Source organism: Oncorhynchus nerka, linkage group LG1 (assembly GCF_034236695.1).
Source record: "Oncorhynchus nerka isolate Pitt River linkage group LG1, Oner_Uvic_2.0, whole genome shotgun sequence".
NCBI classification, from domain to species: Eukaryota; Metazoa; Chordata; class Actinopteri; order Salmoniformes; family Salmonidae; genus Oncorhynchus; species Oncorhynchus nerka.
In genome coordinates, this window is record NC_088396.1 from 32,538,728 (window position 1) to 32,562,361 (window position 23,634).

At 42.8% G+C, this 23,634-nt stretch overlaps 2 protein-coding genes across 2 annotated transcripts in view; one reads left to right on the plus strand and one right to left on the minus strand.

Annotated features, from left to right (window-relative positions):
• Positions 1 to 75: 75 nt before the first annotated feature.
• Positions 76 to 4,904, minus strand: LOC115129346 (mediator of RNA polymerase II transcription subunit 4). Its single transcript, XM_029659590.2, has 7 exons — positions 4,798 to 4,904; positions 2,888 to 2,954; positions 2,477 to 2,647; positions 2,278 to 2,335; positions 2,084 to 2,170; positions 1,737 to 1,868; positions 76 to 1,577 (listed from the first exon to the last, which is right to left on the minus strand). The coding sequence occupies exons 1-7, from the start codon at positions 4,866 to 4,868 to the stop codon at positions 1,405 to 1,407; spliced, it is 759 nt and encodes a 252-aa protein (XP_029515450.1). The 5' UTR covers positions 4,869 to 4,904; the 3' UTR covers positions 76 to 1,404.
• Positions 4,905 to 5,028: 124 nt separating this feature from the next.
• The window catches only part of LOC115129338 (integral membrane protein 2B-like), a 30,728-nt gene continuing 12,122 nt past the window's right edge, over positions 5,029 to 23,634 (plus strand). Inside the window, exon 1 of the mRNA XM_029659580.2 lies at positions 5,029 to 5,315. Within this exon, the coding sequence (XP_029515440.1) occupies positions 5,235 to 5,315 (81 nt within the window). The 5' untranslated portion in view covers positions 5,029 to 5,234. The remainder of the gene's footprint in view (positions 5,316 to 23,634) is intronic.

Here is a 23,634-nt window from a genome sequence, read left to right on the forward strand (position 1 = left end):
TATAATGCATACTTAAAACGAGGTCATGGTGGCCTTTCAAATGGTTTTCTCTAAGATATGAGCAACACAAACGTATTTACTCAAAAGTGGTATTTATTTATCCGGTTTGGAAAAACCTACTGTATATACAGACCTATTTACACTTGGAGCAAACACTCATCAGTCAAACAAAACAAAAATGACTTTCTATATAAAGAATATATGGTGTGCTTGATGAACCTTGGCCGGCAAGCAGAAGAAATTAAAAATCTACTCCTGGAGAGATGTTTTAACCAATAGCAGAGACGTTAAGGAGCACTTGGGTTTAAATCTGCAACACATTCTTTCAAAACAAATACATTTATATTCCCTTCAAGGGTACATGTACTTTTCAACACTATTCCCCATTGTCAGTCTAAAAAAAAAAAAAATAAACAAATGATGGGGAGCCAGATAGACAATGAAAGGAATACGCCATTGTTATCACCATTAGAGTTACGCGGTATCAGACATTTCCCTGAACTGAATCAGCGTATCCAAATGTGTTCGATGAGGTTGAGATTAGGGCTCTGTGCAGATCAGTCAAGTTCTTCCACACCGATCTCGACAGACCATTTCTTTATGGACCTCGCTTTGTACATGGGGGCATTGTCATGCTGAAACAAGAAAGGGCCTTCCCCAAACTGTTGCCACAAGGTTGGAAGCACAGAATCGTCTAGAATGTCATTGTATCTTGTAGAGTTAAGATTTCCCTTCACTGGAACTAAGGGGCCTAGCCCGAACCATGAAAAACAGCCTCAGACCATTATTCCTCCTCCACCAAACTGTACAGTTGGCACTATTCAGTCGGGCAGGTAGCGTTCTCCTGGCATCCGCCAAATCCAGATCTGCCCGTCGGCCTGCCAGATGGCACAGCATGACACATCACTCCAGAGAACAGCACTGTTGACAGGGGCAGCTCTAGCAGGGTAAAAATTTGACAAATTGACTTGTTGGAAAGGTGGCATCCTATGATGTTGCCACGTTGAAAGTCACTAAGCTCTTTTGTAAGGCCCTTCTACTGACAAAGTTTATCCATGGAGATTGCATAGCTGTGTGCTCGATTGTATACACCTGTCAGCAAAGGGTGTGGCTGAAATAACCAAATCCACTCATTTGAAGGAGTGTCCACATTAAAAAGTATATATAGTGTATTACATTGGGGATGACATAATTTAGTACAAATGTTTCATCAACAAGCTGGGAAAAGAGAGGGTCAGAGTGATCAAACTCTAGCTTTTCGTATAGGTTATGAGTGTGATGGATAGCTGGCTCTACGAGGTACTGGGAGTGTCCAATTCCCAACACACAGTCAGCTGATGATTCAGATATATACACACAGGTGGGCAGGCTGATGGACGGATGGACAGACACACACTCAGCCAGTCAGTCCGAGTCGCTGCTGCTGCTGGATGAGTCTGTAGACATAGCTTCCACGTCATCCTCGTTCTCTTTGTTGTGGCCGGGGGGCTCCAGCCCAAAGTCGTTGCCATGGTGCGGGGGGAGCATACCCACTGAGACGTCGGACGATTGCCAGGGGTACTGGGGTGTAAGCACATCTGAGGAGGGAAGGAAGGAAAGAGTATTTGAGCTGCGTGATAGGGTTAGTATTATACAGTATAGTCCACAGAATCATATCAAACACACAGACCATAGAAGAAAAAAACAGTTGACTTAATTTGTAGAAGAAAGGAACCACACATAAAACAAAAGCATACCCGGCAATCTCCCAGCAGCCAGTGCATCTCCAGGGAGGTGTCCGTTCACGCCATTAGTTGGCAGATTGCTCATGTGACCCAACATTCCACTACGCATCTCCAGGTCAGTCGGGTAAGGTCTACGTGGATCACCTGTTATAAGGAATGTCATCAAGTCGATTGAAGAGTAATTACTGTAGTATTGTGAATGCTAGTCACTGCTGTGATAGGGAGTATTTGAACCTCAGCCACTATCACTACTGAGAGGAAATTCCAGTCTGGAGAGAAGGAACATGCAAGGGAAGGAGGATCTGGGAGAGGTAGTGATAGGGGGGAAGGGTATCTAAGAGGTCAGAAAGAAGACAAACCTGGTACCCAGTTGAGAGGGGCACACACTGCATTGCTGGCACTAATCCTGTGGGCATATTTGATGATCTCTTCTGAGGAGATGCTCCCTAAAAGACAACAGTTATTTTAGTTTCACATCTATAATCTCTGGTGGTATTTATGTATCAGAAAGTTCTCCAGGTACTCAGACAAATGCTGTGAAAATCAGGCTCACCTTTTCTGGCCTTATCAATAGATTTTAGCTTCTCCTTTGCTTGGTATACAGCAGTCGCCTAGAAGAGAGAAGTTTGGGCAAAAAAGGTTAGGTTGAATCAAAGCCATAAACAATGTGCTATTGGGTTCCAATTTAGTAAAGGAAACACATTCTAGACTCTTTAGGATTTCTTATCATTCTCCAGCGCCACTATTCTCACCAGTATATGTTCAGCCTCCTTCAGCTGTTTCTGGAGCTGCTGGATGTCGCAGTCTCTCTTCTCCACCTCCTTCTCCAGGACCTGCATCTCTTGGTGCACCTTGCCCTGCTCCTGTGCCACCCTCATCAGCTCCTGGAACTCTCTGTCTCGCTGCACCAGCAGCTCCAGGATCTACCCACAGCAAAACATGTGCATTCAGACTTCTGACCGACTGCACATTGTAAGATAGACTACTATTGACACAAAGTTGTGTGGATTAAAGCACTCTCAAACCTATTTCACAAAATGCAAAGTAAATCTGAGTGGTATGTTCAGTTATGGTGCACATCTTATAATTCTTTGAATAGCTTGGATTACAGATATTGTTGCTACATTTAAATATAGTTTAAGGTTGAATCAGGTGCCTGTTACCTGGGTGTCCTCGCCTCCTTGGGGGAGTTTTTGGCTCCTTGACAGTGCAAGCATCTCTATCAATTCCCTGAAATACGAGTAACATTGGGTTTTATACACTGCTCAAAAAAATAAAGGGAACACTTAAACAACACAATGTAACTCCAAGTCAATCACACTTCTGTGAAATCAAACTGTCCACTTAGGAAGCAACACTGATTGACAATAAATTGCACATGCTGTTGTGCAAATGGAATAGACAACAGGTGGAAATTATAGGCAATTAGCAAGACACCCCCAATAAAGGAGTGGTTCTGCAGGTGGTGACCACAGACCACTTCTCAGTTCCTATGCTTCCTGGCTGATGTTTTGGTCACTTTTGAATGCTGGCGGTGCTTTCACTCTAGTGGTAGCATGAGACGGAGTCTACAACCCACACAAGTGGCTCAGGTAGTGCAGCTCATCCAGGATGGCACATCAATGCGAGCTGTGGCAAGAAGGTTTGCTGTGTCTGTCAGCGTAGTGTCCAGAGCATGGAGGCGCTACCAGGAGACAGGCCAGTACATCAGGAGACGTGGAGGAGGCCGTAGGAGGGCAACAACCCAGCAGCAGGACCGCTACCTCCGCCTTTGTGCAAGGAGGAGCAGGAGGAACACTGCCAGAGCCCTGCAAAATGACCTCCAGCAGGCCACAAATGTGCATGTGTCTGCTCAAACGGTCAGAAACAGACTCCATGAGGGTGGTATGAGGGCCCGACGTCCACAGGTGGGGGTTGTGCTTACAGCCCAACACTGTACAGGACGTTTGGCATTTGCCAGAGAACACCAAGATTGGCAAATTCACCACTGGCGCCCTGTGCTCTTCACAGGCGAAAGCAGGTTCACAGTGAGCACATGTGACAGTCTGGAGACACCGTGGAGAACGTTCTGCTGCCTGCAACATCCTCCAGCATGACCGGTTTGGCGGTGGGTCAGTCATGGTGTGGGGTGGCATTTCTTTGGAGGGCCGTGCAGCCCTCCATGTGCTCGCCAGAGATAGCCTGACTGCCATTAGGTACCGAGATGAGATCCTCAGACCCCTTGTGAGACCATATGCTGGTGCGGTTGGCCCTGGGTTCCTCCTAATGCAAGACAATGCTAGACCTCATGTGGCTGGAGTGTGTCAGCAGTTCCTGCAAGAGGAAGGCATTGATGCTATGGAATGGCCCGCCCGTTCCCCAAAACTGAATCCACTTGAGCACATCTGGGACATCATGTCTCGCTCCATCCACCAACGTCCAGGTCTGGGAGGAGACCATCTGCCACCTCATCAGGAGCATGCCCAGGCGTTGTAGGGAGGTCATACAGACACGCGGAGGCCACACACACTACTGAGCCTCATTTTGACTTGTTTTAAGGACATTACATCAAAGTTGGATCAGCCTGTAGTGTGGTTTTCCACTTTAATTTTGAGTGTGACGCCAAATCCAGACCTCCATGGGTTGATAAATTTGATTTCCATTGATAATTTGTGTGATTTTGTTGTCAGCACATTCAACACATTCAGATCTAGGATGTGTTATTTTAGTGATCCCTTTATTTTTTTGAGCAGTGTATATACACAATCCATGGCTGACGTTATAGCCTATACACAACATTTTTCGGTTACTGTACCACCAACTGAATTTTGCTCTGCCTGGAGTACACCTAATGTACCCCCTCATGTGCATTTAACCAGTAACCCTATGATCTCATGAGTCTTCTCAAGTACCCCTTGTGGATAGGCCAATTACCCCCAGGGGTCCCAGTACCCCTTGTTGGGAACCACTGGCCTAGCAGTAACATTACACTCAGAACACGAAACGTAGGCATTGTTGAATAAACTACAAACTAGATCATTTGAATGGTTGTTAAGGAAAAAATGATTCCGGTGAGAAAATAATACATTCGTACCTGGATAACACTTCTAAATCGTCCAGTACCGATAATAACCGCTCTTTCGTAGATTTATCAGTCACCGCCATTATTGTTTCCACGCCACTGCGCAGAACAGGAAATAGAGCTGATGTTTTGTTGTGTGGAAATAAAGCGTGCTAGCGACGTCTGTTGGAAAGGAGTGAAAAGGCATTCTGTTGGCGAAGTCACTGAGGCAAAAATAGAAAGAGGCGGAGCCACATCTATACAGAAGAAAATAGTATTCTCTAGAAGTTAGGTGCTCGGCGATCAGCTGTTGAGTTGAGGAGAATATTTGGTTGAGTCGGGCAGCACGAGCTGTGTGTGTTTATCTGCGCGGTCGTAGGAGCTAGCTACAGCAGCAAGATTCCAAAGAACTTCGACGTGCTAAACACACTCGCTCTGTTATTTTGAAATCAACCAGTGCAAATTTCACGATGGTGAAGGTATCCTTTAATTCGGCCCTCGGGCAGAAAGACATGAAAAAGGACAGCGAAACCCTAATTCCCGAGGACAAGGTGAGTAATTACAACTGCGAATAGCCATCAAGGATTGTGTTATTGACTGTACGTTTGTTTATGTGTAACTGTGTTTTTGTCGCACTGCTTTGCTTTATCTTGGCCAGGTCACAGTTGTAAATGAGAAGTTGTTCTCAACTGGCCTACCTGGTTAAATAAATAAAGGTGAAAAAATAAATAATAGTAAGTACGTTAACGTTGGTTATCTAACGTTAGAAAACATTGTCACAGTTGAACAGACACAGATGGCAAAATTAAGACGTCAATCCCCTAGTTAGCTCCTTTAGCCAGATCAGAGATTAGCCAATACATTATATATAGCTAGTTAATTACCGAAATTAGATACATTTGAACTAAGCGAAAGTAATATTTGGCCAAATGTGTCTAAATTTAACATTAGGTCTGAGACTTGCTTAATCAGCTCTCAACAATTCACTGACCACCATTATCTAACGTGAAATTATACCCTACAGGGGCTGCCAGTTACTGCTTTCTTTCCCCTTCTTTGCAAATGGCAGGCTGAATGTCGATGTAATGTTTTGAGTTTTGGAGATCAGCTGGAACTTGTTTGTCACTTGAAGCCAGCACTTGTTCAGTCCCCGCTGCTTACATTGATACACCATCAACTGTTCTTTCTCATTCCAAGACAGCAGTAGCGTTTTGATAAGGGTTATCAACACTGAATTGTCATCATTCTGTTGTTTGTCAGTGTTGGTTGGACCAAGAAATGGACAGACACAACATTCATTTCTAAGAACGGTATGATGCCAGCTATTTAGAAATAATCTAAAATAAGAAACTTTGTCCCCAAGGGGGAAATTTCTATTGCACATTAACAACATCTTAAAAATACATGAATAAATATGGTATATGAAATATGTAGTACAGATGCCTACATGACACAATGCATATGCTTACAACTGATAAGAAGAGTAGGAGCGTGAGACAGCACTCACTTATCATCAGATCCATGCCAATTGGGCAGGTTGCCTCTGAGAAGATGATGTGAAGTGGCAGGCGAGTCTGCATTGCAAATAACTCCTTCTGTCTCCGCTCGCTGACTCATACCATTCAATACATTTTTCAGTACACAGTTCTGTCTTCTATCCTTCCACCCATTAAGATTCTCACAGCCTAGACTGTTTCCCCTTCAGGAAATTTGTCTTGGGTCTCCCAACAAGCCCAGCGTTGTATTACATTTATCACAACACAAAACAATACAGGGTTACATACAGTCAATATGGATAATGGAACTACCATGCATTGGTCAAATCAAGCTTTATTTATACAGCACATTTCAGACAATATGCTTTACAGGAAAGCATCTTCAGGTTCTCCGGCAGGCTATTCCAGAGGCTGGGGGCATAATCACTGAGGGACCTACTAGGTAGATACCATTAAAGCATGTCTGACATGTATTTTGGTGCACAATTGTGGGTTGATTTTAAAAACCAATAGAAGAATCTTAAAATGTATTCTAAATCTCACAGGCAGCCAGTGCAGACCTTAAAACTGGTGTAATGTGTGCTCTCCATCTTGGTCATTACGTGTGCTGCAGCATTCTGTATGTTTTGCAGTTGACAAATTTAGTTCAGAATCTAAATCAGGTTTTTTACCTGGTGTTTTATCTTTATTGCATGTGAATTTAAATGTGCGGCTAGATTCTCTCTGTGCTTTGGCTCTGACAATAAGTACCTCGGTCTTGTCTTGATTTAGCTGGAGGAAGTTGTGAGTCATCAAAGTATTTTAATCACTTATGTAGTCTAATAATTGATTTGTGGTGCTAAAATCCTCTGGTGGCACAAATGTAAAGTTGTGTATCTTGCTGTGCTTTCTGATAATGCTGTCAAGGGGTAATATGTATATATATATATATATATATATATCTCACACCGTTGAAGTCGGAAGTTTACATACACCTTAGCTAAATACATTTAAACTCAGTTTTTCACAATTCCTGACATTTAATCCTAGTACAAATGCCCTGTTTTAGGTCAGTTAGTAACACCACTTTATTTTCGGAATGTAAAATGTCAAAATAATAGTAGAGAATTATTTTTTAAGCTTTTAATTTCTTTCATCACATTCCCAGTGGGTCAGATGTTTACATGCACTCAATTAGTATTTGGTAGGATTGCCTTTAAGTTGTTTAACTTGGATCAAACGGAGTGTGGTGTCAGGAAAATAACCTCACGTTCAATGTCAACAAAACAAAGGAGATGATCGTGGACTTCAGGAAACAGCAGAGGGAGCACCCCCCTATCCACATTGACGGGACAGTAGTGGAGAAGGTGGGAAGTTTTAAGTTCCTCGGCGTACACATCACGGACAAACTGAAATGGTCCACCCACACAGACAGCATGGTGAAGAAGGCGCAACGGCACCTCTTCAACCTCAGGAGGCTGAAGAAATTTGGCTTGTCACCAAAAACCACTCACAAACTTTTACTGATGCACAATCGAGAACATCATATCGGGCTGTATCACCGCCTGGTACGGCAACTGCTCCGCCCACAACCGCAAGGCTCTCCAGAGGGTAGTTAGGCCTGCACAACGCATCACCGGGGGCAAACTACCTGCCCTCCATGACACCTACACCACCCGATGTCACAGGAAGGCCAAAAAGAACATCAAGGACAACAACCACCTGAGCCACTGCCTGTTCACCCCGCTATCATCCAGAAGGCGAGGTCAGTACAGGTGCATCAAAGCAGGGATCATGAGACAGAAGCTGTTTTTCAATCTCAAGGCCATCAGGCTGTTAAACAGCCATCACTAACATTAAGTCGCTGCTGTCAACATACTGACTCAAATCTCTAGCCACTTTAATCATTCAAAATTGGATGTAATAAATGTATAACTAGTCACTTTAAACAATGCCACTTTGTATAATGTTTACATACCCTACATCTCATCTCATATATATATATATACTGTACTCTTTACCATCTACTGCATCTTGCCTATGCCGTTCAGCCATCGCTCATCCATATATTTATATGTACATATTCATATTCATTCCTTTACACTGGTGTGTGTATAAGGTAGTTGTTGTGAAATTGTTAGATTACTTGTTAGATATTACTGTGTGGTCGGAACTAGAAACACAAGCATTTCGCTACACTCGCATGAACATTGCTAACCATGTGTATGTGACCAATAAGTTTTGATTTGACTGTTTCGGGTAGCCTTCCACAAGCTCCCCAAAATAAGTTGGGTGAATTTTGGCCCATTCCTCCTGACCGAGCCGGTGTAACTGAGTCAGGTTTGTAGGTTTCCTTGCTCGCACACGCTTTTTCAGTTCTGCCCACAAATTTTATATGGGATTGAGGTCAGGGCTTTGTGATGGCCACTCCAATACCTTGACTTTGTTGTCCTTAAGACATTTTGCCACAACTTTGGAAGTATGCTGGGGGTCATTGTCCATTCGGGAAGACCCATTTGTGACCAAGCTTTAGCTTTAACTGATGTCTTGATGTTGCTTCAATATATCCACATAATTTTACTTCCTCATGATGCCATCTATTTTGTGAAGTGCACCAGTCCCTCCTGCAGCAAAAGCACCCCCACAATATGATGCTGCCGCCCCCGCACTTCACGGTTGGGATGGTGTTCTTCGGCTTGCAAGCCTCCCCCTTTTCCTCCAAACATTACCATGGTCATTATGGCCAAACAGTTCTATTTTTGTTTCATCAGACCAGAAGACATTTCTCCAAAAAGTATGATCTTTGTCCCCATGTGCAGTTGCAAACTGTAGTCTGGCTTTTTTATGGCAGTTTTGGAGCAGTGGCTTCTTCCTTACTGAGCGGCATTTCAGGTTATGTTGATATAGGGCTAATTTTACTGTGGATATAAATACTTTTGTGCCTGTTTCCTCCAGCATCTTCACAAGGTCCTTTGCTGTTCTGGGATTTATTTGCACTTTTTGCTCCAAAGTACGTTCATCTTTAGGAGACAGAACGCGTCTTATTCCTGAGGCATGAAGGCTGCGTGGTCCCATCGTGTTTATACTTGTCTACTATTGTTTGTACGGATGAACGCGGTACCTTCAGGTGTTTGGAAATTGCTCCCAAGGATGAACCAGATTTGTGGAGGTCTACAATTTTTTTTGTGAGGTCTTGGCTGATTTCTTTTGATTTTCCCATGATGTCAAGCAAAGACTCACTGAGTTTGAAAGTAGGCCTTGAAATACATCCACAGGTACACCTCCAATTGACTCAAATGATGTCAATTAGCCTATCAGAAGCTTCTAAAGCCATGACATAATGTTCTGGAATTTTCCAAGCTTTTTAAAGGCGCATTCAACTTGGTGTATGTATACTTCTGACTCACTGGAATTGTGATGCAGTGAAATAATCTGTCTGTAAACAATTGTTGAAAAAATTACTTGTGTCCATGTAGAGGTCGACCGATTTTATGATTTTTTTCCATCACCGATACCAATTATTGGTCCTCCAATCAAACACCTTTGGAGGAGCAAAAAAAAGCCGATACCGATTAATTGGCCAATTTCTTTTAATAAAAAAAAAAATATATATATATATATATATATATATATATATATATATATATATATATATATATATATATGGGGCAAAAAAAGTATTTAGTCAGCCACCAATTGTGCAAGTTCTCCCACTTAAAAAGATGAGGCCTGTAATTTTCATCATAGGTACACTTCAACTATGACAGACAAAATGAGAAAAAAAATCCAGAAAATCACATTGTAGGATTTTTTTATTTGCAAATTATGGTGGAAAATAAGTATTTGGTCAATAATAAAAGTTTATCTCAATACTTTGTCATTGCCAACAAAGGGTATATAACAGAGGTCAAATGTTTTCTGTAAGTCTTCAGGTTTTCACACACTGTTGCTGGTATTATGGCCCATTCCTCCATGCAGATCTCCTCTAGAGCAGTGATGTTTTGGGGCTGTTGCTGGGCAAGTGTAAAGGAATGAATAAGAATATGTACATAAGAATATGTGAATGAGTGATGGCCGAACGGCATAGGCAAGATGTAGTAGATGGTATAGAGTACAGTGTATATACATACGAGATGAGTAATGTAGGGTATGTAAACCTATAAAGTGGCATTGTTTAAAGTGGCTTGTGATACATTTATTACATCAATTTTTCCATCTTAAAGTGGCTAGAGTTGAGTCAGTATGTTGGCAGCAGCCACTCAATGTTAGTGATGGCTGTTTAACAGTCTGATGGCCTTGAGAGAGAAGCTGTTTTTCAATCTCTCGGTCCTAGCTTTGATGCACCTGCACTCACCTCGCCTTCTGGATGATAGCAGGGTAAACAGGCATTGGCTCGGGTGGTTGTTGTCCTTGATGATCTTTTTGGCCTTCCTGTGACATCGGGTGGTGTAGGTGTCCTGGAGGGCAGGTAGTTTGCGTTGTGCAGACCTCACTACCCTCTGAAGAGCCTTACGGTTATGGGCGGAGCAGTTGCTGTACCAGGCGGTGATACAGCCCGACAGGATGCTCTCGATAGTGCATCTGTAAAAGTTTGAGTGTGTTTGGTGACAAGCCAAATTTCTTCAGCCTCCAGAGGTTAAAGAGGCGCTGCTGCGCCTTCTTCACCATGCTGTCTGTGTGGGTCGACCATTCCAGTTTGTCCGTAATGTGTACGCCAAGGAACTTAAAACTTCCCACCTTCTCCACTACTGTCCCGTCAATGTGGTTGGAGGGGTGCTCCTTCTGCTGTTTCCTGAAGTACACGATCATCTCCTTTGTTTTGTTGATGTTGAGTGTGATGTTATTTTCCTGACACCACACTCCGAGGGCCCTCCCCTCCTCCCTGTAGGCCGTCTCGTCGTTGTTGGTAATCAAGCCTACCACTGTAGTGTTGTCTGCAAACTACATGATTGAGTTGGTGTGCATGGCCACACAGTCGTGGGTGAACAGGGTGTACAGGAGAGGGCTCAGAACGCACCCCTGTGGGGCCCCAGTGTTGAGGGTCAGCGGGGTGGAGATGTTGTTACCTACCCTCACCACCTGGTGGTGGCCCGTCAGGAAGTCCAGGACCCAGTTGCACAGGGCGGGGTCGAGACCCAGGGTCTCGAGCTTGATGACGAGCTTGGAGGGTACTATGGTGTTAAATGCTGAGCTGTAGTCAATGAACAGCATTCTTACATAGGTATTCCTCTTGTCCAGATGGGTTAGGGCAGTGTGATTGCGATTGTGTCATCTGTGGACCTATTGGGGCGGTAAGCAAATTGGAGTGGGTCTAGTGTGTCAGGTAGGGTGGAGGTGATATGGTCCTTGACTAGTCTCTCAAAGCACTTCATGATGATAGAAGTGAGTGCTACGGGGCGGTAGTCATTTAGCTCAGTTACCTTAGCTTTTTTGGGAACAGGAACAATGGTGGCCCGCTTGAAGCATGTGGGAACAGCAGACTGGGATAAGGATTGATTGAATATGTCCGTAAACACACCAGCCAGCTGGTCTGCGCATGCTCTAAGGACGCGGCTGGGGATGCCGTCTGGGCCTGCAGCCTTGCGAGGGTTAACACGTTTAAACGTTTTACTCATGTTGGCTGCAGTGAAGGAGAGCCCGCAGGTTTTGGTAGCGGGCCTTGTCAGTGGCACTGTATTGTCCTCAAGCAAGCAAAGAAGTTGTTTAGTTTGTCTGTGAGCAAGACATCGTGGTCTGCGATGGGGCTGGTTTTTCTTTTGTACTCCGTGATTGACTGTAGACCCTGCCACATACCTCTCGTGTCTGAGCCGTTGAATTGCGACTCTACTTTGTCTCTATACTGATGCTTATTTTGTTTGATTGCCTTGCAGAGGGAATAGCTACACTGTTTGTATTTGGTCATGTTTCCGGTCACCCTGATTAAAGGCAGTGGTTCACGCTTTAAGTTTTGCGCGAATGCTGCGGTTTCTGGTTGGGGAATGTTTTAATAGACGCTGTGGGTACAACCTCACCGACGCTCTTGCTAATAAACTCGCTCACCGGCTCAGCGTTTTCATCAATGTTGTTGTTCGACGCTATGCGGAACATATCCCAGTCCACGTGATCGAAGCAATCTTGAAGTGTGGAATCCGATTGGTCAGACCAGCGTTGAACATTCCTGAGCTCGGGTGCTTCCTGTTTTAGTTTCTGTCTATAGGCTGAGAGCAACAAAATGTAGTCGTGGTCAGCTTTAACGAAAGGAGGGTGGAGGAGGGCCTTATATGCCAGCCCGGGTCGCGCAATCGATATGCTGATATAATTTAGGGAGCCTTGTTTTCAGATTAGCCTTGTAATTTAGAACTTGACCGTAGAGGCCGACCCTCCTCTCCAGTCTGTCCAGAAGGACATCATGGTCAACAGTGTCAAATGCTCCACTATATCCAAGAGTACAAGGACCGAGAGCTGTTTGGCATCTGTGTTGGCTCTAAGATAATTTACCGATAAGGCTGTCTCTGTGCTGTGGTGGGCACAAAAAAAACAGATTGGAATAAAATCTGTAGTACCTTCAGAGGTAAGATAGCGTTTCTTAATAATGTGTTCAGTAATACCCTGTGCTATGGGCTACAAGCTAGTAAAAAACACAGTGGTGATCAGATAAAGCAACATCAACAATAGAGGATATGTCAGTAGAAAGCCCCTTGGTAATAACCACATCCAGATTATGGCTGCGGTTATGAGTGGGCCCAGTAACATGTTGGATAAAGTCCATGGAGCTCAAAAGATTCCTAAATTCAATGTCCTTGGAGTCAAGTCTCTTTGTAAACATGAATATTAAAATCCATTTAATTGTTTACAAAAGTTCAAACTGGAGAGAAAGTGGTCAACTCACTTGCCACTAGGTATTAAAGGGTGTCAACTGAATTGATGATGACCTCATCAGCTACTATTTGACCTACCACCCTAACTTTCTCATATAGGTGGGATATTCCACCAACCTCAGTGAGTTTCTGTGGTTTTCCACTAGAAATGTGTAATTGGACCTCTTTATCTTGACCACAAACTGTACAGAGATAGGCTTTTGATCTTCACCTTCCCACACATTCTTAGCCTCTGACCTTATAGTCCTTCTGTCTGTCTGTATAATCACAGTTATGTTCTTCCTCCCTGGTTTGAAGTGGCCTTTAACAAATGCATTTTTCACCTCTGCAGGGGGATTTCTGTAGCTTTGCCTAGTGGTTCCACATGCTATAATTAGTTTATATTAACATCTTCAGACTTTATTCACTTGAGTAACAAGATGAATAAGACCTATCATTACAGTATGCTTGCTCCTTTGAACCTTGGGTAATTATTTTGTTAACCGTTATCTTGTTTTCTTTGGTAAGTCAGCGTTTTCATGCTGGCCAAATGTTTACATCAATAAGTTTTGAGTTTCGAGGCAAAGCAAGAGGACCAGAGTAGCCTTCTCTTGGACCCAATAGGCAACATTCATTCAGGATTGTTCCTTGAGGCATTTAGGCATAGGCTCCATTCCAAATAGCCAACATTTCTTGGGCTTCGTAGATGGGCTGGCTGACAATGGCACGAAAAGGATGTGCACGCATCGGTGGCCAGGAAGGCGTGTGCATTATGATTCTGAATGGTCAGATAGCTAGTAACAATGACAAGAAGCTGCCATGTGAGGAATCATAGGTGGCTTGTTTCTGCTCTTTGTATCTTATTGTTTCTAATAATTAGCTGGTTGATAAGCCGAATCAGGTTAGTTACAACTGGGGAGCGGAAACCTTCAGGAGGGTAGATCTCCAGGAACAGGGTTGGAGACTCCTGGTCTAATCCAACCCTGTCTGTTTTGCCCCATAGTTGTGTTTTTGTTTCTAAATAACCAACCACATTCCCTGAGACTGCTTTCCCAGCCAGGGAAGCATTATCTTGCCTACTGGGAAGTGAAGGTCAGTGGCAGAAGCTCATCAGATGGCGTGAGAGATGGACAGTGGGAGGGTCGGCTCTTGTTCACACTCTGCCTGATTAACAGGCGCAGAGTGATTGGCAGCGGGCAGGAGACAGGGCAGCTGCACATGCCTTGTGTGTATCAGGGGTTCTGCCAAGAGCAAGCCAGAGTGCTCCTCTGCAACCACTTAACAGTTCACTAATATTATGTAAATATTGCCCAACTTCATAATTATACAGACACTCCCTAACAACACAGAGGCACCCTAGAATATGGTAATATTATAGGGCCCTATAAAATCTGCGATGCAGACGGACACGGAATCAAGACATTGAAACGGAATTCAACAATATAAAAAATGTATTACATTTATGACATCAACTAACTCCATTGAACTTAGTAGAAAATTCCTTAATTTTCCTGAGATTATCATATGACATGAACAAAATACATCAATGATGCCCCTGTCTGTGTGCACATTTGTTTACCACTTTGTGTAGCTGTTAGTGATGATGCTAATGTAATGACAACCGCCTTCTGGTAAATGGAAAGGCTTTCCCAAAAACCTTTTCAATTAAATATGAACTACAAAGTAGCCTATGCCTACCTGGCAGAATGATCTCATGATTATTTGCATCAATCCAGTGGCCATTTGTTTTGCAAACACTGCAATCACATGAGTGCTACAGAAACCCCGCTAACCAAATAAAGGTCTCTGGCTGGTGCCCAGTTGAGTAAAAGGGTAACTACACCCAAAATTCAAAATGTTTCCCAGACCTCAAGTGGTCTCCTGCTGTTTCTGGCATTGCTGTGGTCTTACAAAAACAACAAAATTCGATATTCTATTAAATGTGATTTGTAGAGCAATAACCTTAAACAGAAAACTTTTAAAAGTAAATGGAGAAAACAGAATTTGTGAAAAGAATAAAGCCAATTTTTTTTTAATTATTATTATTTTTTTTTTTTATAGTTACTAGCCACGTTCTAAACAAACAAACAGGCGGCCCAGTGAGCGCACATCAGCAGGTCTAGAAGGAGACAGAGTTGATCGCAGATCCCCATGGTGTATGCATGACCTCTACTAGGCAACTTTCAAGGGGATGTCTATCTGGTCGGCTTGTTTGAACACAGAAGCCGATCTGATGTTGAGTTAACACCTCAGTCTTTTCCTGTCAGCTGAACGTGTCAGCCAGTGTTTCCTCTATATTCACTTAGCAGCGGTGGCCCAAATTGTTGCCATGGCTCAAAAAAAATATGATAGCATTTTTAAAAATATATTTTCTATTTCTGCCGAGATGCGCTTTTTAAAGGGATAGTGCAAGACGTTGGCAATTAAGCCCTTTTTCTACTGACCCACAGTCCAATGAACTGCATACAGTTTGAAGGAAGTTTGTAACTACTGTTAGCGCAATGTCTGGAAGTCTATGGGGACAGCTACCCTTTCCACTGCTGCTTAAAAAAACCTAGGGGAAACGCTGTATCAGCTACTAAGCTAGTTGTTATTAGACTGCTGTGGCAGCGTGTCTGTACATCAATGTGAACTGTAGCATGGAAATAAAGGATGGGGCATGCAAATGTACAGTAGGCTGTTAATGGAAGTTTTGGGCTGTATCAATGCCTGTCTAGATGGGAGAGAGATGACTTGTATGGAAATTAATACAAATTAAGGTCAAATAATATTCAACAGTGCACAGTAGAGGTTGACCGATTAATCGGATGATTAAATTTAAAAAAATGTATTTGTAATAATGACAATTACAACAATACTGAATGAACACTTGTTTTAACTTAATATAATACATCAAGTTCAATTTAGCCTCAAATAAATAATGAAACCTGTTCAATTTGGTTTATGTGCAGTTAATTAGTGATTATGATTGATTGTTTTTTATAAGATCGGTTTAATGCTAGCTAGCAACTTACCTTGGCTTCTTGCTGCATTCGTGTAACAGGCAGTCTCCTCGTGGAGTGCAATGTAATCCGGTGGTATGAGCGTTGGACTAGTTAACTGTAAGGTTGCAAGATTGAATCCCCGAGCTGACAAGGTAAGAACAAGGCATTTAACCCACCGTTCCTAGGCCGTCATCGGAAATAAGAATCTGTTATTGACTGACTTGCCTAGTTAAATAAAGGTGTCAAAAAAATATACAAAAAATTTGGTGTCCAAAAATACAGATTTCCGATTGTTATGAAAACTTGAAATCGGCCCTAATTAATCGGCCATTCCGATTAATCGGTCGACCTCTAGTGCACAGACTAGGCCTTGTGTTCTGGCTTATGCATGGGATGCTTTTATTTATTTATTTTTTATTTCACCTTTATTTAACCAGGTAGGCAAGTTGAGAACAAGTTCTCATTTACAATTGCGACCTGGCCAAGATGAAGCAAAGCAGTTCGACAGATACAACGACACAGAGTTGCACATGGAGTAAAACAAACATGCAGTCAATAATACAGTATAAACAAGTCTATATACAATGTGAGCAAATGAGGTGAGAAGGGAGGTAAAGGCAAAAAAGGCCATGGTGGCAAAGTAAATACAATATAGCAAGTAAAACACTGGAATGGTAGTTTTGCAATGGAAGAATGTGCAAAGTAGAAATAAAAAATGGGGTGCAAAGGAGCAAAATAAATAAATTAAATACAGTTGGGAAAGAGGTAGTTGTTTGGGCTAAATTATAGGTGGGCTATGTACAGGTGCAGTAGTCTGTGAGCTGCTCTGACAGTTGGTGCTTAAAGCTAGTGAGGGAGATAAGTGTTTCCAGTTTCAGATATTTTTGTAGTTCGTTCCAGTCATTGGCAGCAGAGAACTGGAAGGAGAGGCGGCCAAAGAAATAATTGGTTTTGGGGGTGACTAGAGAGATATACCTGCTGGAGCGTGTGCTACAGGTGGGAGATGCTATAGTGACCAGCGAGCTGAGATAAGGGGGGACTTTACCTAGCAGGGTCTTGTAGATGACATGGAGCCAGTGGGTTTGGCGACGAGTATGAAGCGAGGGCCAGCCAACGAGAGTGTACAGGTCGCAATGGTGGGTAGTATATGGGGCTTTGGTGACAAAACGGATTGCAATGTGATAGACTGCATCCAATTTGTTGAGTAGGGTATTGGAGGCTATTTTGTAAATGACATCGCCAAAGTCGAGGATTGGTAGGATGGTCAGTTTTACAAGGGTATGTTTGGCAGCATGAGTGAAGGATGCTTTGTTGCGAAATAGGAAGCCAATTCTAGATTTAACTTTGGATTGGAGATGTTTGATATGGGTCTGGAAGGAGAGTTTACAGTCTAACCAGACACCTAAGTATTTGTAGTTGTCCACGTATTCTAGAGTAAAGGCATATCGGACAGTAGAGCTGGCTTGGCTCTGAACTCTTTTCTTCATTAGGCTCAAACAGCAAAGTGGTTAGCATGGCTATCTTAAATAAGACCTATTGGCAATGAGTTCACTGCGCATTACTGAGGAGATATTCTGGGCATGTTGGGGTGGAGATGGGAGGAGACAAGGATTTAGTTGCCTGTGCATGTTTATTTACATGTGCTTGCTTGTCTGTGTACTGGTTGTTGTTTTTTTTATCTTACCTATATTTAACGGCCCCTAGGAACAGTGGGTTAACTGCCTTGTTCAGGGGCAGAACGACAGATTTGAACCTTGTCAGCTCAGGGATTCAATCTTGCAACCTTTCGGTTACTAGTCCAATGCTCTAACCACTAGGCTACCTACTGTGTTACCTAGTTGTTGTGGGTGTGTGTCAATTTATTGTATTGTGATTTTGGTTAATTCGAGTGGAAACATGATGGTATGACCATGGTGAAGGCTTATCGTCAAAGGCTTAAATTGGGTTGTTGCACCCCACAGATTTCCTTCTCTCTTGTGGACATATGGAGCCATAGCTCCTCAGCAGAATCAAGTGTGATATGGTTCTGAATTGTCTGGTCTAGAGCCCAGGCCAAAAACAACCATTTGATCTATCAGCAGACAGTTGGGGCCTTGTAGAAGAGTCAGATGGAGAGAGGGGTGCAAATTGAAGTAGATGGGAGGGAGAATAGAGGGCTAGTCTGGTACACAGTACTCTCACACTGGCACTGCATGCTCATGCTGCTTATGTTGCTATCTGAGCCTGTGTGTTCCATGCGCCTGTGTGTTCCATGCGCCTGTGTGTTCCATGCGCCTGTGTGTTCCATGCGCCTGTGTGTTCCATGCGCCTGTGTGTTCCATGCGCCTGTGTGTTCTACGCGCCTGTGTGTTCTACGAGCCTGTGAGGCATGTGGATCCCTGGGGGGATTACACCCTAATCGCTCTGACGGACTCAGCCAGGGAGCTTTAGCCTAGTGCCTCCCACAGGGCGTCGACCACTAAAACTGGGAGAGATTAACCAACCAGCCTCGAGAAAAGGCAAGCAGAGTACAACGTCCCTCCTCTCATTACATTCACTCCATTCAAAGTACACAATGTAGAAATCACTCTGCCATTTCCTGGTTGCTAAAATTCGAATAGTTCTCCTAATTTCAGTTTGTGACAACAAGCTAGTATACTGTACAGAACCATTGTACCATCTAAACCGCTGTGAAGTATCTTTTCAATAACCAAAATATTGTGTTTTCAGCTGTTTGAAGCTGGTGTACAAAACCGAAAGTAAGAGACGCAAAAACTAAATTTAAGAATGGGAATAGAACAGATCTACCACTTCTTAGACTTGCTTTCAATGTGAATTTGGTCAGGTTGCCTAAAAAGTAACATTGCAGCTTTCACTTCACTCACTGACTGACACTCAGGCTGTGTTGAAATACTCATACAAACTGTACTATTTGTGACTTGAATTTAGTATATAGTTTGCTTATTGGTCATAGTATGGATATAGTTATTAAGCCAAAAGGTGTACTGGTGTCGTACTAAATTAGCCAAAATATGAAGTATACAAGCAGTGTACACAATTTCTGTGCTTTTAGGGCCCACAATGCAATTCATCAGAAAATGGCCGTGGCTTCACGTTTTCAGAGTATAAGAAAATGGCGGAAAATATGCAGCCGAAGTCCGACGAAACGGATACAAATTCTTTGCTTTAACTAATTATGACAAATGTTAATAAAATGTTGAGCAATGTAATAATGTCAGGAACTTGCCAGGCAGTATATTAACTAACTACGCAATGTTTGTTGACTTGATTATTGACATCATTCTTAGCTGAGTGGTATAGTCGTTGTGCATTTCAATGGACATGGTTAATTCTGGCTATTTACTCCGATTTCAGATCACTCTCGGCTGAGTGTGCCAGAGCGCAGAATAACTGCTGAATTTACGAAACCTGTAGAATATGGCCAGTGTCAGTAAACATCTGCAAAAAAAGTGTAATTCAATTGTTGCAGCACAGTTATAGTCGCCAGCGCTCTTGATGACATGAAAACAGCCTAACCAGCTCTGCTAGGACGAGTAAAATGGTCACAGTGAGGCGTTCTCTCATTTGTGTCTGGAAGTAGCTAGCCAACGTTAGCCAATTAGCTTGGGTGCTTGACTGCCGTTGAATGCTCCAGATTGAATTTACAAACACACCCAAAATCGTAAAATGTCGAGCTAGTCATTTGATATGCTATCAACTTCCGGTAGACAGGCGATGTGCTAGTTCGCTCAACCGAAGGATACCTTTCGTTTACAGTATACTAAAATTAAATAATAGTATGTTGTATACAGTATTTTAGTATGGGTATTCGAACACCGCTTCTGTCACTCCATTTACCCCCCGAGCTCACTACCTCTGGCCCTAAACCCCAGAACAAGCTCACCTCCACCCCAGACAGTCTGCTCAGTGCCCAACAGACTGAACAACATGGTTGCCTCTACCTCCACACTGATTATCTCTTTCAGAATGAAGGATGAGGTTTCACAGAGAATCCTTGAGTTACTGAAACTGTAGCTCTTCTTCTGGCACAGTGATCGACTACATCACTCCAAGCTACTGAAACTCTACCTCTTTTCAGGGTATTGTTACATTTCTGAACTTTGACTGAACATCTTAATTTTAATGTGAAAGTAGAAAGGGAAGTATTTTCTCTCCTTGCTGGGAAAGAGGCATACTATAACAATAGAAATTCAGAAGTTAAACAAATTATACTCATGTCACTGTCATTTATGAGAATGTAAATGCCACTGTAATACAGTACAGCTTGATCATGAAGACCAGTGTGTCAGTACCACTGAATTAGATATAGGCCTAGTCTAGGCCAGGTAGTTTGCATACTGAACTTGGCCACACCTGCTGTATCATCGTCATTCGTGGCAGCAGTAGGTTGGGGAGCAAGTGTAAACTTGCAGGAACACACCTGAGGGACAGATGGGTCTTGGTCGGAACAGAGGGAGAGGCTAGACGACGAAAACAACCAAGGGATAGGAGGACTCTCTCTAATGCAGCCCATTTAGTTTTCTTACAATAGGACGTGTGAGCAGCTGAGTTTATCCTCAATGCCATAGGGATAAAGGAGAGGCCAAAACAACATTTTGGAACTCATGAATACACCCTCCCAACCCACGTAGCATATGGTTGGTTACCTTTATACCATGTGAAACCCCCATCATGAGGTCTCATCAAAGGTAAAGCATACATCTTTGTCTGTTGTGGCTTCCTCCAAAGGGGTGAAGACCCAGCAATACTTTGAAGCTCAAACACATGGCTCATGTGGGGTCTCGTACCATATAAGGAACGGGGCATTTATCTGAGAGGAAGCACAAGTGTTAGTGTGTATTGGTTTCCTTGATATGGGTGGTTTGGACACACAGACAGAGCATTGATCATCACCCTAGCGTGACTGATGTGACTGCAGCCCAGATGAAGAGCCTGTGGCCTGAGGGGGCTTGGCAGAGCAGTAGAGCTGAAGCCAATCTCTGTCTGAGCAGAGTGGGAGAGTAAACATGAACAAAGTATAGGCATTAGGAAAAGATTAAGCTGCATACAGTAAAGCACGTCAAGTATTTTCAAGCAAATGATGGAGTGTAAAATAATAAAATTGTAACAATCGACACTTGGTCTTTATCGAGACCATTAGGTATTTTTTTCTGTCCCCCAGATGAATATCTACTTGGATATCCCGTACCAGCTTCAAGCCTCTGGATGTGTGTATGTTCTAACCCTTCTCTCACGGAAATGGGGAAATAAACATCATCAGAACAGACGAACACAGACGAGGAAGTGAATTGTAGCCGGCCGGGAAAACAAAACTCAAGTTAATTTGAGCGCAGCAGCCTTGTGGTCAGAGTTCAATGAGAGAAAAAACCAGAGGGGAAGTATGTGGGTTATGGTATGAGAGTAAACTTTGGTAAAGCATCTTACTCCAAACCGAGTGTATCCACACCAAAGACACTGGGGTGTTTCAGAAATTTTGAAACCCATCGGTTGGCATGTTGGGTCACGTTCATGGTTTTGGGCACATAGTTACCCTACCAGACTGGTACAAAATCATCTCCAAGAAGTACAGGAAGTAAGCAGTGATCTACCCCAGCTAGAGATGTGATCACTCTGAGTGTGTTTTGGTGCGATGGTGTGAGATGTAGGCCCCACCACATCATTTGAATCAGTTGTTGTCATTGGAAGAAATAAAATATCCCAGGAATGTTCCATATACACACAAATCATATTTCTCTCGTTTTGTGCACAAATTTGTTTACATCCCTGTTAGTGAGCATTTCTACTTTGCCAATATAATCCATCCACCTGACTGGTGTGGCATATTAAGAAGCTGATTAAACGGCGTGATCATTACACAGGTGGGGACAATCAAAGAACACTCTATAATGAACAGTTTTGTCACACAACCCAATGCCACAGATGTCAAGTTTTGAGGGAGCGTGCAATTGGCATGCTGACTGCAGGAATGTCCACCAGAGCTGTTAACAGAGAATTGAATGTTAATGTCTCTACCATAAGCCACCTCCAATGTTGTTTTAGAGACGTTTAGCAGTACGTCCAACCAGCCTCCCAACCGCAGACCACGTGTAACCACGCCAGCCCAGGACTCCCACATCTGGCTTGGTCTGAGACGAGCCACCCGCTGAAACTGTGGGTTTGCACTAGAGGTCGACCGATTATGATTTTCCATGCTGATACCGATTTATTGGAGGTCCAAAAAAGCTGATACGATTAATCGATCGTTTTTTATTTATTTATTTGTAATAATGACAATAACAACAATACTGAATGAACACTTATTTTAACTTAATATAATACATCAATAAAATCAATTTAGCCTCAAATAAATAATGAAACTTGTTCAATTTGGTGTAAATAATGCAAAAACAAAGTGTTGGAGAAGAAAGTAAAAGTGCAATATGTGCCAAGTAAGAAAGGTAACGTTTTAGTTCCTTGCTCAGAACATGAGAACATATGAAAGCTGGTGGTTCCTTTTAACATGAGTCTTCAATATTCCCAGGTAAGAAGTTTTAGGTTGTGGTTATTGTAGGAATTATAGGACTATTTCCCTCTATACCATTTGTATTTCATTAACTTTTTGACTATTGGATGTTCTTATAGGCACTTAGTATTGCCAGTGTAACAGTATAGCTTCCGTCCCTCTAGTTAGCGTGTGCTAACTAGCTAGCCATTTCACTTCGGTTACACCAGCCTCATCTCGGGAGTTGATAGGTTTGAAGTCATAAACATTTACATTTTACATTTAAGTCATTTAGCAGACGCTCTTATCCAGAGCGACTTACAAATTGGTGCTTTCACCTTATGACATCCAGTGGAACAGCCACTTTACAATAGTGCATCTAGGTCTTTTAAGGGGGGGGGGAGAAGGATTACTTTATCCTATCCTAGGTATTACACATAAACAGCGCAATGCTTGACACACAACGAAGAGCTGCTGGCAAAATGCACGAAAGTGCTGTTTGAATGAATGTTTACGAGCCTGCTTCTGCCTACCACCGCTCAGTCAGATACTTGTATGCTCAGTCAGATTATATGCAACGCAGGACACGCTAGATAATATCTAGTAATATCATCAACCATGTGTAGTTAACTAGTGATTATGATTGATTGTTTTTTATAAGATAAGTTTAATGCTAGCTAGCAACTTACCTTGGCTTACTGCATTCGCGTAACAGGCAGTCTCCTTGTGGAGTGCAACGAGAGAGGCAGGTCGATATTGCGTTGGACTAGTTAACTGTAAGGTTGCAAGGATAGGATCCCCCGAGCTGACAAGGTGAAAATCTGTCGTTCTGCCCCTGAACAAGGCAGTTAACCCACCGTTCCTAGGCCGTCATTGAAAATAAGAATGTGTTCTTAACTGACTTGCCTAGTTAAATAAAGGTATAATAACAAAATATATATATATCGACAAATCGGCGCCCCAAAATAGCGATTTCCGATTGTTATGAAAACTTGAAATCGGCCCTAATTAATCAGCCATTCCAATTAATCGGTTGACCTCTAGTTTGCACAATGGAAGAATTTCTGCACAAACTGTTTAACCGTCTAAGAGAA

Excerpts from the sequence above, each read along its gene's own strand:
- LOC115129346 (XM_029659590.2), bottom strand. The coding sequence starts at position 4,868 with ATGGCGGTGACTGATAAATCTACGAAAGAGCGGTTATTATCGGTACTG. Across the intron at positions 2,955-4,797 it reads GATTTAGAAGTGTTATCCAG|GGAATTGATAGAGATGCTTG; the intron begins GTACGAATGTAT and ends CTCGTATTTCAG. Across the intron at positions 1,578-1,736 it reads GGCTGCTGGGAGATTGCCGG|ATGTGCTTACACCCCAGTAC; the intron begins GTATGCTTTTGT and ends TTCCCTCCTCAG.